The 18,172-nt window shown below is 39.9% G+C and overlaps 1 protein-coding gene across 5 annotated transcripts in view; it reads right to left on the bottom strand.

The window, feature by feature from the left end:
- The window catches only part of LOC126473876 (uncharacterized), a 320,808-nt gene that overhangs the window by 54,658 nt on the left and 247,978 nt on the right, over positions 1-18,172 (bottom strand). For all 5 annotated transcript variants that reach the window (XM_050101208.1, XM_050101209.1, XM_050101211.1 and 2 more), the window contains one exon: positions 5,582-6,128. In XM_050101208.1, the coding sequence (XP_049957165.1) occupies positions 5,582-6,128 (547 nt within the window). The remainder of the gene's footprint in view (positions 1-5,581; positions 6,129-18,172) is intronic.

Genomic DNA, 18,172 nt, shown 5'->3' with positions numbered 1-18,172 from the left:
GGTATGAACTGCCACATGGAAAAGCCAGTACCATATTTTAAGGGTCTTGTATTCAAAATTTATATAAAAATGTCCAATGTTTGATTTAAAATTCCTATTGTCTTAAAAATGGCCATATATTCGATGATGCGGGAAACCTATCTCTATCTGGCAACATTGGATTCAACAGGCAGCAGCAGTGCACCAGTGCGAAGAACGTGAGTTTTGGGGATTTACAAGCTTGCTCACACTCTCTCCCTCCTGCCACACCATCATCACAGACCCAGAACACTGTCTAGCCTGTGACCCATCATTGCAGTCTACGATGCCAGTGAACTTGAATTAAAAGTGATCTGTGGTATTGATAACAGTACAATATTTGTTTTTAGTAGCTAGTTTCGTAATACAAAAAAATAAAAGGTATTCACATGGTGCGGGTTATAAATTGAAAGTAATAGCATATGCAGAAGAACATGGAAAGATAGCAGCTGAGTGGCATTTCGGCCCTCCACCAACAGAAAAAACAATTTGTGCCTGGCAGTCTAGTAAAAAATAAGATGAGGAAGACTAAATGTGCAAACAGAGGACTGAATGCAAAATGACCGAAACCAGAAGATGGCATATTGAAATGGAGTCATGGACACTGGCAAAATGATTCAAATACACACTTGTAAGTGAGCACTACAGTGGAACTTAACAGACTTTAAGAGTGGAGTTGATTGGTGCTAAGTTTATGAGGAGTCATGGACTTAGCGTATAAACAAAACCTACATATCTCAGATAATGCCACAAGAGTATGAAAAGAAAATATCTTTCCATTGCTTTATTATTCAACATTGAAAGAAAACCAGTGTGGAACTAAGCCAAATAGCATGCATGGCTGAAACTCCTCTGACATTTGAAGTGCTGAGTAACAAAACTGTTAGCGTGAAAGATGCTAAAACTGTAACTAAAAAAGCAAGTGGATGTGAAAAAATACACTACACTGATGGTACTAAACTTAAACAAATGATCATTTTCAAACACAAAACAATGCGAAAATCCTCTGAAGTAGCACAAGGTGGTATTGTCCACATACATGACAAGGGTTGGATGGACAAGGCTGGTATGGAATTATGGACTAACAGACTGTGGGAGAAAAGGAAAGGAGCTTTATTGAAGAGTTCTCTTCTTATGCTTGATTAGTTTAGTAGTCATTTAAAAAAATTCTGTGAAAGAGAAATTGAGACAGGGAAACACACAGCTTATTGTTATTCTGGGAGGACCTACTTCAAATCTGCTACCTCTAGAAGTCTCAATAAATAAACCATTTAAGGTGTGTATGGGAGAGAATAGGAACAAGTGGATGATGGATGAACCCCCAAAATGAATTCACGACTGAAGGGAGCTTTAAAATTACCTACAATCAAACGAGTGTATCAGTGGATAAAACAGACGTCGACTAGAGTGAGAGAAGTTGTTATTGCTAAATCTTTCAAGAAGTGCAGCATAAGTAACACTCTCGATGGCAGTGAAGACTATCTTATTTATGAAGAGGAAAATCATGATGAAAATGATGAAGAAGAAGAAGAAGAAGAGGAAAGTTCAGATGATGATTTTCAGTGATTTTAAAGGCCAGTTCACTTTTATACACTAAGAACTCTTTTTTTTTTTTTGTCTGGCTTTGCAATCTAATGATAAAAATGGTAAAAATGTTATTAAAAAAACTGCTCAAAAATTAAGGTGCATTTTATGAAGGGCGTTAGAAAAGTCCATGCAAAAAAGAAAAACTACTTACGCGTTTGGGGTAAATCGTATTTATTTTTTGACATAGTCTCCTTTTAGACTTATACACTTCATCCAACACTGTTCTAATTTGTTGATCCCTTCCGAATAATAGGAACTTCCAAGCCTGCAAAATAGCTATTAGTTGCTGCAATCACCTCCTCATTTGAATAAAATCTTTGTTCTGCCAGCCATTTCTTCAAATTGGGGTACAAATAGTAGTCCGAGGGAACCAAGTCTGGAGAATAGAGGGGATGCAAAATGAGTTGGAATCCTATTTCCATTAATTTTGCAACCACAACTGTTGACGTCTGTGCTGGTGCATTGTCGTGATAGAAAAGGACTTTTTTGTGGTCCAATTGCTGGCATTTTTCTTGCAGCTCAGTTTTCAAACGGTCCAATAACAATGAATAATATGCACCTGTAATACCATATTTCATCCACAGTGATGAAACGATGCTTAAAGTCCTGCAGATTCTTCCTGAACAGCTGCAAACCATCTTTGCAACACTTCACACGCTTCTGCTTTTGGTCAAGTGTGAGCAATCACTGAACCCATCTTGCAGATAGCTTTCTCATGTCCAAATGTTTATGCAAAATATTATGTACCCATTCATTCGAGAAGCCCACAGCACTAGCAATCTCACACTCTTAACTCTTCTGTCATCCATCACCATATCATGGATTTTATCAATGATTTCTGGAGTCGTAACCTCCACAGGGTGTCCAGAATGTTCAGCATCACTTGCGCCCATATGGCCACTCCGAAAATTTTGAAACCACTCATAAACTGTTCTAATCGAAGGTGCAGTGTCACCATAACGTTTATCAAGCTTCTCTTTAGTCTCCTGAGGTGTCCTGCGTTTCATAAAGTAATATTTAATCACCACAGGAAATTCTTCTTCGTCCATATTTTGATAATCACTAGACTTCCTTGATTCACACGAATGCCAAACACAAAGAAATTGACCAATATGTCTGAAACTTGGTGTGCATTCTTTCCAAAGATGCTACTAACTAAACATGACCTCGATACATGCCGGTGGTGCCATCTCTCGGACTTTGCACAGACTTTTCAAACGCCCCTCGTATAGTCTGTGAAACATGGTATGTAATGATGAGTCACATCCTGCCTTCAGAGTTTGAAAGAGTATATTATACAAGATTCTACCAAGAGAAACATTGCAGTAGGCTCTCAGAGGATCACGGACCTATACGCCATAGAAAAGATCCAAATATAAGAAGACTGCATAATGCTGCTTTCAAAAAATAATTTTTCAAAAAAGCTCATTGTTTTGAGTGCACACTGTGGTACAGTACTTAATGCACAAACTTAAACTATTGGCTGGAGTCCATATAGTGCTATTGTTTTTACTGAACATTTGTTAGGATATGAATGGCAGTTGAAGACATTGAAGTACAAGCATCTATTAGTATGTCTTTCACATCTTTTACTTTAATCTCCGAACTTTGTCTGAAAGTCCATAGACCTAGCAGAGAATTTCTTACAAATAGACAAACAGAAAGCTAAAAATAGAGAATGTTTTAATCACTGTCATTAAAATGTTTTTGTTTAGACTTAAGAACCCAAAATATAAATGTTAGTGCAGATACACTTGTGCCCAAAATTAAAATAACAAATGGAAATTTTGCAAGCCTGCATTTATTTTGCCACAAAATGGTGTAAACAGGTCATAGTAAAGTAGAAACAATTTAAGAATGCGTAATGTAAACAATTGCAACATGTATAATTGTAGACAAAAATTTTCTTCATTTTTTCCAACTTAACGGATTTGCACACACATTCCAACAACTGGTTAATTTACTCAATATGGATTGCGACCACCTCTAGCAGCAATACAGGCCTGATAATGATGGGGCATGCTGTGAATGATATCAGTCTCAAGTTGAGGCAATAATGCTCATTCTCCTGCAGAGCAGTTGGTGGATGCTGATGTGATGCAAGACGTCTCCATAGTGAATCCCAGACAAGCTGTATGGGATTCAAATTGGGAGAGTGAACAGGCCAACCATTCACGCAAAACCTTCCGTTTTCAAGAAAACATCAATCAGCCATCTCTATGGGGTCAAGCATTATCGTCCATCAATATGAAGTGTGGGCACAAAGCACCCCGCAACAACTGCAGATGAGGTCCCAAGATCTTGTCATGATACCCGACAGCAATTAATCCTTGGCAATTAACCCATACAATTTCATGAAGAGGGGTTCGAGTGGTAAACATAATCCTTGCCAACATCATTAGGGATCCTCCTCGATATTGGTCTCTTTCCGTAATATTTGGGTCCCGAAATCATGTTCCATGTTCCCTCCAGATGTGAATCCATGGAGAATCACTCTCCAGACTAAACCGGGACTCATCTGTGACAGCAACAGGGCCCACTGTTCAACAGTCCAGATGGCATGATGAGACTACCATCTAGATGTTCCCTTCTGTGAAGACGCGTCAGAGGTGGACATACAGCAGGTCACCAACAATAAAGGACACTCTGCCAAACTCTTCGGCACACCGTTTGCCTCGATACAACACATCCAGCGGCTGCTGTGAGCTCACATGCCAGTTGCCGTGCACTACTAAGGTGCTACTATTGTGCCCTTACAGCCAAATAATAGTCCTCTCTCCTGTCACACGTGGTCAGCCCTACCCTTGTCTTCGGGATACAGTTTCGGTTTCTATAAACTGTCAGCACATCCGGAAAACAAAAGAACACTTCACATTAAGCCACTGAGACAAATCAGTTTGCTACTGTCCTGCTTCTGTTCTTTCTATGGCCTTCCACCACTTAGCATCTGGCAGATACCTTCTCTGTGCCATGTAAGGTTGAGCCAGATAGTAGGGGATTCTGTCTTTAATTTATTTCAAAAGGTTTATTTAATTCTCTTGTTATGGTCGAGCATTAGCTGGTAGCTTCAGCTGCCTGTAATTTTCTCTTCCCATGATCTGGCAGCAGCAAGTCAGCATCGAGGTGGGCAATCTCAATCACGCACCTCCCACGTGTGTTGACAAGGTAACGCCGCTTAGGCAAAGCTGACCGAGCTAAGCTTCAGAACTTTCCAAGGCCCCCCCCCCCCCCCCCCCCCCCCCCCCCCCGCCCCCACGGTTTTCTCGGCTCCTAGCCAATCAGGGCGGAGGAAATTGCGTGGCCGTGATGTAGGTACTCTGCTGCCTGTCGGCCGAAAATGCTCTCTCTGCCGCGTGTCCTGTGGCAGTGAACATTATCTTCCCTTCCCGGTGCTGCGACGCCAAGGACTTTGTTTCTGTAGATGCCACGCCATCTGGACTTGTCCAAATGGCAGCCATCACTTTTCTTTAACTTCGTCTAAGTTTGCTGTGAAATATGTTCACTAAGTCTTGGCTCATTCTCGCCTCCCCAGGCCTGACTCATGTTGCCCATTTGAATTCGCATCTGTTCATTTTTCTGCCAATAAATGGCCTCATTTCCAAAAAAAGGTGTCAGAATAATTTTTTTCAACATATTCACCCACCGCCTTAGCCACTCCTAACAGAGCCATTCCTGCACAGCCATACTGCAGCATCTGTAACTGTTTACAAAGTAATTGTGGCTGTGGGGCTACCTGAAAAACACTGCCTTGTTTCATAGGTGCCCTGACATCACTGTTGGCACAGTTGTCAGTTGACCGGAATGCCATCTTCCATGCAGACCACGATCGTAAGGACATCTGTTTGACAGTTTGCGTGATTTTACTGTGAATTGGAGACAGGTCAGGGAAATAACAGTTTGTTGATTTAATTTTAGACACCAGTGTATATTTTACATCCTTTAACACGTAGTTATGATACTGAATCAATCATCTTACCTGTAAAATCATAGCCCATATCACTTGTTTTCATATTTTTAGTTTTCTTGGCGGTGTGCTTACTATTTTTGTCATTGGTGGAATCTTTACTATCTTTGCCTAATACTGGGACTGTAGTATTTGGCTTTAAATTTCCTTTATTGATTTTATTAATTGAGTGGATACTATGAGAAACTTCATTCTTACCAACACCATCACTCTTGTTCTTGTACATTATGGCATTAGAACTTTCTTTTTGTGCATTGATTTGTTTGTTTCCACTCTTCAGAACTCTCCTTTTGGAATTTGTAAAATGACTTGGGTTTTCAAATTGATTTGCTGGACAGTTATTGCGATCTAAAGGATCACTATTCACAACTTTGTCTGTGTCAGGTATAGATGGCTGCCGTTCTTTTTTACTTTTCTTTACGTTTCTGTAAACTAATTCTTTCTTTCGTGTTGAGTTGACTGCATTTTTTACGCTTTTTGGTGGTACTGCTTCCGGCTTGTTCAACATCTCACATTTTTTCTTGTCACCTGCACTTTGCACTCTGTCACTTTTCACAGCCTGTAAAAATAATTAAACAATTCAAAAAATGCAAATCAACTTAATTCAAATGTAAATCAGTCACCTACATTACATCACCACAAATAACAATACATATAAAACATTTTAAAATAAATTAAAAATACAGATGAGAGAAGCTTTTATTTCAATAATCTTTTAATTGCTACAGGCAAAGACAATCTATCACACACATGGGGTGTTAAGCAGCCTGTAGATACATAATAGCTACAGACACTAATAAAGCGGGAGCAATCAAAAATGGTGTCCGGCCATCATACACAGCCCCAATTTCTGTTAGAATTGTCCTCTGGCTGCCTCTACCCTCTTGTCCCATTCGCTTTTAGCTCATTTATCCCAGCAGACCCCACTGATATTCTAGTTGGGAGACACGTTCAGACCTTTCACAAGTGTGTAAATAGGAAATACTTTCCTCGACATTCTGCATGTCAGCACTCTTGCACCAGGCATGTAACAGTCATGCATAAAATAATGTATTACCTACCCTTTTGCATAATAGGTATTTTCACACTAATATTTACACAGATCAGGAAGATGACTTTTTTGAGAGATGAAAGAGGAAAGGTGTGGCGAGAGAGTATCGTGATGAATTAATAATAATTTATCAACAGGAGCAGTATTCAAATTCATTTATCATTATTAACCTGCTGTTAAAACATTTTCGTTTGGCATCCTGGATCAGCAGCAAATGAATAGCACCCCCCTATCAGCAGCATATGAATAGCACCCCCCATCCCCACTACTCCATTACAGCTTGTGCATCCGTTTTGTCACCTTCATATCATAAGAAGTTGGTGCAGTGTGTAAATCTCATTTCAAGCTAATTTTATTGTTTTAGCACTTCTTGTCATTGAACTCCATGTTGTTTTGCTAATTAATGTACTATGCAGCATGCAGAGAAAAAGATTTAATCAATTACAAAAGTGAAAAGCTTTGCACATGTCTGCATTTTTTTATGATTGTCAGACAACACTACAACAGTAAGTTCCACAAGGAGAGTGACACATTGTCGGCACACACGCTTCTCCTTTTATGATACCAGAGGCTGGAATTGAACTAGCACTAAAGTGATTCACTGATTTAATATTTTCATGTCATTCTGAGCTCAATTTTTTGGTTACTCTATATGATTTCCTTCCGGAGATCATTTTCTTGATACAAAACTTTATATTATTCATAATATACAAAATCAATCCATGAGTGTTCAGGTTTTCCACTCATTGCTACATTATTGTCACTTCATTACTTTTCCTATAGTTTCCTGCTTCACCTGACATAATTTTTAAGTTCCTATGTGACAACATAATTAGAGTGTTTACTGGGTGGCACTGAATAATTTTTTAACTGGGTGTTCTTTATGGGGGCTCTAAAATGCTATATGTTTACAATACAAGACTCCATGTAGACTCTCTCCCTTTCTAGATCAGAAGTACATAATATCTTAACAACTCGTGAAGTTTTGGGCTGACTCATGTTGCAGATACTTTCTGTATTGCTAAAACATTAATCTTAAGGTTACCATAACATGTGATTAATTCATTTGGATCAGAATGGAATTTAAGTTTGTAGCACTCTTCATATGGATTTTTTTCTTTCTTTTTTCTTTTCCATGATAAATCATAGATAATCATAAGTGAGAACATAATAATCAACAATATATTTACCTACAAGTCTGACAATATGGTTTATAGTTAAGGAAGTCATTAAGCCAAAGATGTAAAGCATTTTCATCCAGACAAAATTCTTATTACTGATTTTTTGATAGGGAGGGAAAAATGAGTGCATTTGAGGTTCAACATCAACAGTGACGCAGGAAAATATGAAATACACATTCTTACAGGGTTAGGAGTTCCCATCAGAGAGCCTTGCTCCAGGCACATTCCCACTGGTAATCTCACTTGAGTATATGAACAGTGTTTTATAGGGAGAGAACTGAAAGCTGCAGCAAAAGGTCCAAGCTGAGACCCTTGGAGCTGGTGATCGGCCGAGGCTACACATTGGGAACTATACCAAAAGCAAAAACCATCAACACAGTGCAACTGTCACCGCTGGTCTGGCAGATGTGACTAGCCTAATAATAGCAATGAGGAAGAATGTCACACTCAGCATGGAGCCCTGAAGGGCACTGTTCTCTTAGAACTGTGGGGAGCCGAGTGATATACCAACCCTGACACGAATAAACCAACAAAAATTCAATATGGAGCCCCAGTTATGGAGAGTAAGTAAATCCCACACAGTGTCATATACCTTATGTAGGTAAAAAGACAACTGCAATGAAGTGTTGGCAATTAGAAAAGGCCTTTCGGATTGCTGTTTCCCATCTAATCATATGGTCATCTGTGGATTGTCCCTTCCAGAAACTACACTGACAGTGGGTGAGAGGCTTCACAACAAGAAAAGCCAACATAAACATCATGCTATAATCTTTTCAACCAATTTTCAGAGCATGTTGGTGAGGCTAACCAATCGGTAGATGCTGATGGCTGCGGGTTTTGTCTCATTAGAATTGGGCAGTTCTCAGACAGTGACAGGTTGTTATATAATTCAGAGTGGTGGAGATGAACGATAGGGATATATCTTCAACTTTCTCATTATCCACTCATACTGCAGTGCCCTTAAACGATCATGAATAGTTGCTGCAGTGCCTTTGGTCAACCTCTGCACTGGCTGGTGGCATTGAGGGCCTGTAGAAATGGGAATAGCAGTTCAAGGAATGCGGATGATCGGTTAGGACATGTCACTCACAACATCATTGATGCTATCTGACAGAGAGTGCATGAAGTGGTAGCAGAGATATACAAGCGCCAGCTGACCCTTCGAAGAGCTCAAAATGGTAAATGATCTGTTAGGCAATGACGAAGAAGAATCAGGAGCATTGGAAAGTGGCCGCTACCATCAAAATCATCATGTAGCGACCATTGCAGTGAATCATTGACATTGGGGGAAAAGACAGGAAGAGAGCTATTCAATTAAAAGGCCCCTACCAGACAATATGGTACTTCCCAATGAGAGGAGAGTTGGGGGGAGCAGTTAAATTCCAACGCAGGAGAAAAATGTTGTGGTTGTTGTGGTCTTCAGTCCTGAGACTGGTATGATCAGCTCTCCATGCTACTCTATCCTGTGCAAGCTGCTTCATCTCCCAGTACCTACTGCAGCCTACATCCTTCTGAATCTGCTTAGTGTATTCATCTCTTGGTCTCCCTCCACGCTGCCCTCCAATACTAAATTGGTAATCCCTCGATGTCTCAGAACATGTCCTACCAACCGATGCCTTCTTCTAGTCAAGTTGTGCCACAAGCTCCTCTTCTCCCCAATTCTATTCAATACCTCCTCATTAGTTATGTGATCTACCCATCTAATCTTCAGCATTCTTCTGTAGCACCACATTTCGAAAGCTTCTATTCTCTTCTTGTCTAAGCTATTTATCGTCCACGTTTCACTTCCATACACGGCTACACTCCATACAAATACTTTCAGAAACGACTTCCTGACATTTAAATCTATACTCGATTTTAACAAATTTTTCTTCTTCAGAAACACATTCCTTGCCATTGCCAGTCTACAGTTTATATCCTCTCTACTTCGACCATTATCAGTTATTTTGCTACCCAAATAGCAAAACTACTTTACTACTTTAAGTGTCTCATTTCCTAATCTAATACCCTCAGCATCACCCGACTTAATTCGACTACTTTCCATTATCCTCGTTTTGCTTTTGTTGATGTTCATCTTATATCCTCCTTTCAAGACACTGTCCATTCTGTTCAACTGCTCTTCCAAGTCCTTAGCTGTCTCTGACAGAATTACAATGTCATTGGCGAACCTCAAAGTTTTAATTTCTTCTCCATGGATTTTAATACCTGCTCCGAACTTTTCTTTTGTTTCTTTTATTGCTTGCTCAATATACTGATTGAATAACATCAGCGATAGGCTACAACCCTGTCTCACTCCCTTCGCAACCACTGCTTCCCTTTCATACCCCTCAATTCTTATAACCGCTATCTGGTTTCTGTACAAATTATAAATAGCCTTTCGATCTCTGTATTTTACCCCTGCCACCTTCAGAATTTGAAAGAGAGTATTCCAATCAACATTGTCAAAAGCTTTCTCTAAGTCTACAAATGCTAGAAACGTAGGTTTGCCTTTCCTTAATCTTTCTTCTAAGATAAGTCGTAGGATCAGTATTGCCTCATGTGTTCCAACATTTCTACGGAATCCAAACTGATCTTCCCTGAGGTTGGCTTCTATCAGTTTTTCCATTCGTCTGTAAAGAATTTGCATTAGTATTTCGGAGCTGTGACTTATTAAACTGATAGTTTGGTAATTTTTACATCTGTCAACACCTGTTTTATTTGGGGTTGGAATTATTATATTCTACTTGAAGTCTGAGGGTATTTCACCTGTCTCATACATCTTGCTCACCAGATGGTAGAGTTTTGTCAGGACTGGCTCTCCCAAGGCTGTCAGTAGTTCTAATGGAATGTTGTCTGCTCCGGGGGCCTTGTTTAGACTCAGAGAAAAATAGTCTACTGAATAAAAGGGGCACAATTGTAAGGGCTGACAAATGTGATGCGGCATTTAAGAAGCTGAAAGTAAGTCTAGCTGACTATATTAAGTTGTGGTATCCAGGCTCCAGTTAACCATACTCTTTGGCTATGGTCAGTTAGACTGTGGCTTCTTCTTCTTCATGATTGGCTCCAGAGTCCTTGAATAACCTTGGTCTCCTGTACCACCTGCCTCTATTCTTCTCTGCCCATTGCCTTCTTTCTCCAATTTATTATTCCCATCACCATTAGATCTTCTTCCATATCAACCAGCCACATTTTCCTGGGTCTCTCTCTTCTCCTTCTCCCGCCAGGTTTTCTCAGAAAAACTTTCTTGACACTCCAAGTTTCTGGCATTCTCTGTACATGTCCTGCCCATCTCATTCTTCCCTGCTTAATTTTAACAACAATATCCATCTGTCCAAAAAGTGTTTGTAGTTCTACATTTGTCCTTACTCTCCAGTCATCTTCCTCTGTCACTGCTCCAAAAATCCTTCTAAGTATCTTTCTTTCCCATCTCAATAAACAGTTCTCCTCCTTTAATGTCAATAACCAGCCTTCTGGTCCATATATTACTATAGGTGTTTTATGGTCGTGTATACTTTGATTTTTGTATTCCTATTAACATTCCTGGAATTAAATACATTCTGCAAGGCAAAATAGCAACGATTTCCACTCGCTATCCTTTCTTGAATTTATACTGCTACTTTATTGTCCTCCATTATTACAGAACCTAAATATTTAAATGTTTTCACTCTTTCATATTTTTTCCCATTCATTACTATTGAATTCTTTTGTCCGTTTATATTGGGCTCCCCCATCACCATATACTTTGTTTTGTTTATGTTTACTTCTAAACCTACTTCTCTTGCTGCTTCCTCTAACGTATCGTAGTTCTCCTATAGTGCCCTTACATTTCTTACATTCCTTGCCATTAATGCTACGTCATCCGCATATGCTACCACTTGAACTTGCTGATTAAGTATTGTTCCTCCTGGGCTTATCGGCATTTGCTGCATCACCTTTTCTAAAACTAAATTAAATAGCATTGTAGAGATCAAATCGCCCTGTCGTAGCCCCCTCTGTACCTGGAATTCACCAGATAGTTCTTGCTCTACTCTTACTTTACACACTGTTGCTTTCATTGTCATTTCCATTAAACTGACCAGTTTTAGTGGGATTCTAAATTCTTTCATGATCTGTATAATTTTCTTCATGTGTAGGTTGTCATATGCTTGCTTAAAATAAATGTACAACTGATGTAGTTACTTGTCATACTCATAAAACTTCTCTAGCACTTGTCTTAATAAAAATATCTGATCCATCATGGACATGTTCCTCCTAAATCCAGCCTGATAGTCCCCCCAATATCCCTTCTATCATCCCTTCAAGACTGGAAGCTAAAATTTTACTAAATATCTTATATGTTACGTCCAAGAGAGTGCACGATAATTACTACATTCTGACTTGTTGCCTTTTTTATGCAATGGGCATATAATTCCCATGTTCCAATCCTTAGGCACTACATCCTTTATCTAAATTTCATTTATCAATTCATGGACTGCCTCCTCCATTTTCTTTCCCCCATATTTTAATAATTCAGCCTCTATGCTGTCTTCTCCTGCTGCTTTATTCTTTTTTAGGCTCTTGATAGCATTCTTCTCTTCCTCTGGCTCTGGTACTACTTCCTCTTCCCGATTCTCTATATCTCACCCTGATTCCAATTTCAAGTCCTGTTCCCTTTCATTCTCAATCACAGTTCCTTCTTCTTTATCCCCTTCTTTCCCGTCAAGCAGTTCAGTAAAATACTTTTGCCACCCTTCTAGGATTTTGCTTTTATCTCGAATTAGATTTCTGTCCTTATCCTTATTAAAAAAAACTGTCAAGGTTGGAAACCTTTATTCAAATCTCTTGTTCTTTCATAGAACCTTCTGATCTCTATATTGTCTCGCATTCCGTTCGGTTGCTCTATTTTTCTCCTTTCATGCGCCTTTTCTTTAGCCTACAAAGCTTATCCTCTCTTTTCTTCTTTCCTCTGTATTATTCTGCCGCTAACCTGTGTTCCTTTGCAACATTCTCCATCTCACTTCATTTCTCTCATGTATTACCGTTAAGTATTCCTCATGGAATCACTTAAGCACCCTTTTGCATTGTACTCTCCCCAGTATCTCTTCTGCAGCTACACTAATGTCAGTTCTCAACGACTCCCGTTTAGTTTCCACATTATCTTCATTCCCTGTGTTTCTCCCTGCTTCCAACATCTCTTCTAGTTTCTTCCCATATTCTTCCTGTGTTTCCTTTGTTTGGAGTCTTTGTATACTGTGTTTCATTCTTATCTTATTCCCTTGGTTTCTTACCAAATCTATCTTCTGCCAATATCTAATTCGTACTAAGTCGTGGTCTGTGTCTCCATCTGCCCCTCTGCAGCTGCTAACATCCATAATATCTGATGTACGCCTTTTGTCTATGAGTGCCTGATATATTTGGTTTCATGTGTTTCCATCTGGTGATACCCATGTACATTTCTTAATATCTTTCCTTGGGTGATAGGTGCTATTTATTATCATGTTCTTCCCACTGGTGAAGTCTATCAGTATAGGAAAGGAAAGTCTACACAATGACAGTAATGATAATGGGCTCAGACTGATGGACTGAGGCTTGGGGGTGTCAATTTTTCAGATGATACAGGCTGAGGGAGAAAACACTGATTGGCAAATTGCATTTGCAAGCTGGACCCTCAACAAATACAAATGTAATTATATGGTATCCGAAAAAGAGGACCTTGCCTTAGTCTAAGGTTCTTGTGGAGGAACAAAACCATTATCCACAATGATCATAGAGCCCAAGTCTCCTGAAGTACTGTCAATTATAACATAACAAACTGGCTCGATGGTCTCTGTTTTTACAGTAATTCAACATGGATATCAGATACATCAAGAGTGCAGAGCATGCAGTACCTGATGCTGCATCACAACTGCCAGAGTGCAGTGAAACATCTCAAAAGGTGAGGGATAATGTTGTGGCCTGCGAAATAAATTATTTATAAAACTTACAAGAAAAGAAAAAAAGAAGCATCAGAATGCAGATGAGATACTCAAGTACGTTAAAGTCAAATTTGAGGATGTAGATGCTGGGGACATAGGCTCCTATGTAATTTATGAAGAGATATTACACAAAAAGAAGAGAAGTTGTCCGGGAATATGGTAAGTGGTCTTAAAGCATATGGAGATGACAACTGATTATTTTCACCTAGCATATGGTCACTATGGGGCAAAGAAATGTACCAAAAAAATGTTGGAGTGTCTAATGCTCAGCAACATGGGCCTTCGGGTTATGCAAAGGGTAAAATCATGCCATCATTAAAAGTTAAAAGTGACAAATGCAACCAGTCGAAGACCAATGCAGACAATAAAACCCAAGAAAGTATTAAGAAAATGTGGCCTTGTACATTTGCGATCCACTACCCAAGACAACGGGAGATTTTGATTATATATTTGTGGCAGTGGGTCTATTTTCCAAATATATTAAATTGTATCCAATAATAAAAGCTATGTAAAAATAACCAGGGCTTTGATTACCTATCATCATGCCCTGAAATGAGGGACATCCTACCTGAGATACTTCCCACATTTCCTAAAGGGGTTTCCCATTGCTCACTCGACCCCCACAATATCCTAGTCCATCCCTATGCCACTCCCAATCCCTACCCCTTACCACAAGGATCATATCCCTCTGGAAGAACCAGGTGCAAAACCTGTCGAATCCACCTAATCAGACTCCCTATTCCAGTTCTGTCACAAGTTTATCCTACCCCATCAGGGGCCAGGCCACCTGTGAAATTAGCCACGTCATTTGGCAGCTCTGCTACAATTATTGTTCAGCTTTTTATATTGGTATGGCTACCAATCAGGAATTTAAGGAGATGGGACCTGGATAAAATGAAAGAACCAGAGATTGTACACAGTTTCAGGGAGAACATAAGGGAACAATTGACAGGAATGGGGGAAAGAAATACAGTAGAAGAAGAATGAGTAGCTTTGAGGGATGAAATAGTGAAGGCAGCAGAGGATCAAATAGGTAAAAAGACAAGGGCTAGTAGAAACCCTTGGGTAACAGAAGAAATATTGAATTTAATCGATGAAAGGAGAAAACATAAAAACGCAGTAAATGAAGCAGGCAAAAAGGAATACAAACGTCTCAAAAATGATATCGACAGGAAGTGCAAAATGGCTAAGCAGGGATGGCTAGAGGACAAATGTAAGGATGTAGAGGCTTATCTCACTAGGGGTAAGATTGATACTGCCTACAGGAAAATTAAAGAGACCTTTGGAGAAAAGAGAACCACTTGCATGAATATCAAGAGCTCAGATGGAAACCCAGTTCTAAGCAAAGAAGGGAAAGCAGAAAGGTGGAAGGAGTATATAGAGGGCCTATACAAGGGCGATGTACTTGAGGACAATATTATGGAAATGGAAGAGGATGTAGATGAAGATGAAATGGGAGATATGATATTGCGTGAAGAGTTTGACAGAGCACTGAAAGACCTGAGTCAAAACAAGGCCCCCGGAGTAGACAACATTCCATTAGAACTACTGACAACCTTGGGAGAACCAGTCCTGACAAAACTCTACCATCTGGTGATCAAGATGTATGAGACAGGCGAAATACCCTCAGACTTCAAGAAGAATATAATAATCCCCATCCCAAAGAAAGCAGGTGTTGACAGATGTGAAAATTATCAGTTTAATAAGTCACACCTGCAAAATACTAACGCGAATTCTTTACAGACAAATGGAAAAACTGATAGAAGCCGACCTCGGGGAAGATCAGTTTGGATTCCGTAGAAATGTTCGAACACATGAGGCAATACCTACCCTACGACGTATCTTAGAAGAAAGATTAAGGAAAGGCAAACCTTTGTTTCTAGCATTTGTAGACTTAGAGAAAGCTTTTGACAATGTTGATAGGAATACTCTCTTTCAAATTCTGAAGGTGGCAGGGGTAAAATACAGAGATCGAAAGGCTATTTATAATTTGTACAGAAAGCAGATGGCAGTTATAAGAGTAGAGGGGTATGAAAGGGAAGCAGTGGTTAGGAAGGGAGTGAGACAGGGTTGTAGCCTATCCCCGATGTTTTTCAATCTGTATGTTGAGCAAGCAATAAAGGAAACAAAAGAAAAGTTCGGAGTAGGTATTAAAATCCATGGAGAAGAAATAAAAACTTTGAGGTTCGCCGATGACATTGTAATTCTGTCAGAGACAGCAAAGGACTTGGAAGAGCAGTTGAATGGAATGGACAGTATCTCGAAAGGAGGGTATAAGATGAACATCAACAAAAGCAAAACGAGGATAATGGAATGTAGTCGAATTAAGTCGGGTGATGCTGAGGGTATTAGATTAGGAAATGAGACACTTAAAGTAGTAAAGTAGTTTTGCTATTTGGAGAGCAAAATGACTGATGATGGTCAAAGTAGAGAGGATATAAAATGTAGACTGGCAATGGCAAGGAATGTGTTTCTTAAGAAGAGAAATTTGTTAACATCGAGTATAGATTTAAATGTCAGGAAGTCGTTTCTGAAAGTATTTGTATGGAGTGTAGCCATGTATGGAAGTGAAACGCGGACGATAAATAGCTTAGACAAGAAGAGAATAGAAGCTTTTGAAATGTGGTGCTACAGAAGAATGCTGAAGATTAGATGGGTTGACCACATAGCTAATGAGGAGGTATTGAATAGAATTGGGGAGAGGAGGAGCTTGTGGCACAACTTGACTAGAAGAAGGGATCGGTTGGTAGGACATGTTCTGAGACATCGAGGGATCACCAATTTAGTATTGGAGGGCAGCATGGAGGGCAAAAATTGTGGAGGGAGACCAAGAGATGAATACACTAAGCAGATTCAGAAGGATGTAGGTTGCAGTAGGTACTGGGAGATGAAGAAGCTAGCACAGGATAGAGTAGGATGGAGAGCTGCATCAAACCAGTCTCAGGACTGAAGACCACAACACACAACAACAACAACACCAATCAGCTGTCTACCAGGATGAATGGCCACCATCAAATTGTGGTCAAGAGTAAAGTAGACCACCCTGTGGCACAACATGCAGCTGAAAATACTGCTTCACTACCCGAGCCATCTGGATCCTTCCCTCCACCACAAGCTTTTTTGAAATGCATTGATGGGAGTTATCCTTATAACACATACTCTGGTCCCCTTAATTTTTCTGGCCTCAACCTACAGTAACATACTGTCCCCACAACCGCCACCCAATAGTTTCCAGCCCCTCTATCCTATCATCTCCTTCCCATTCTCATCTACCACCCAGTTCATTTGCAGCCATCTGCCAACGCATCTGCCTGTCTTACCTTACTCCTCTCTTTTTTGATCATTTTTGCCCCACTTCCCTGCCCCACAACCTTCAGCTGCTGGCAGTCTAGTCACTGCACACTCCACCAGATAGGTTTTGTCTCTCTCCCCAACCATTTACTACTACCCCTTCCCCTTCACTGCCCCCTCAGGTCGCTGCTTGCATCCCACATGATAATTGCATTCTGGCCCGAGCTGCTGAAGTTGCCAGTCGTGTGTGCTTGCTTGTGTGTGTGAATGGTGTGCATCTCTCTTTTACTGATAAAGGCTGTGGCTGAAAGCTTTGTCTGCTGTTACGGCTGCTGACTTGAATGCAAAACGCACCAGAGAGTGTGTAAGATAGGAAGTGCGACTGTGTACGAAAAGTAGGGCAGTATTCTACCTAGAATTGAAACCCTAATTAAAGCTGTGCTTCAATGAAAAACTTCAATTTGCGATTTATTTTGTGACTTATCCAAATTAAGTATTTTCTGTAGGAACACACGACAAAAAAATTATTATTTAGTAACTGTGTTACATAAAGTGTGAATATTATGAGTAGTATTTCACTAATGCTCAACTGAGTGAAGTGACAGTGAAATACACTGCAGAACTCATGGAATCGGGCCTGGTTTTTATGAACAAGCACCGCACGACTGACCATGGCAGCAAAAAATCACCGAATGCGCAGGTGTAGAAACAGTGTGTGCCTGTTGACTTTAGCAAAGTTACAAAGTAAAATTTCAATTATTCACTAAATTTTGTCGATGCTTGTGATAAAGTCGACTGATGACATTAGGGGTAAAGAGAGCCAGTTGTACCTCACGTTACAGGGACTGTAATTAAATAAATGTCACTTATATTGTAGACAGAAGTGACATCAAAATAACAAACACAGGAGCAACATAAGCTGGGTTCGTCATTCAGGGTACAACTCTACACCCCAAATTTAAATACATTACCAAACAATTTTTGTACTATTGCAAGGTGACAGTAACATCTATTGCACTTCCACTGAATCATCCCATTAATGGTTTTTTGGTTAGAAGTGAAGGGGCCAGGAAGATAGGTCATGTCCCAGGGTCACTGTATCACTGGTGTAGGTGGAACAATGTCAGCAAATATCAGTTGAAAGTCC

The sequence above is a fragment of the Schistocerca serialis genome, chromosome 4, assembly GCF_023864345.2.
Source record: "Schistocerca serialis cubense isolate TAMUIC-IGC-003099 chromosome 4, iqSchSeri2.2, whole genome shotgun sequence".
Lineage (NCBI taxonomy): Eukaryota > Metazoa > Arthropoda > Insecta > Orthoptera > Acrididae > Schistocerca > Schistocerca serialis.
This window is presented reverse-complemented; position numbering and strand designations above follow the sequence as displayed.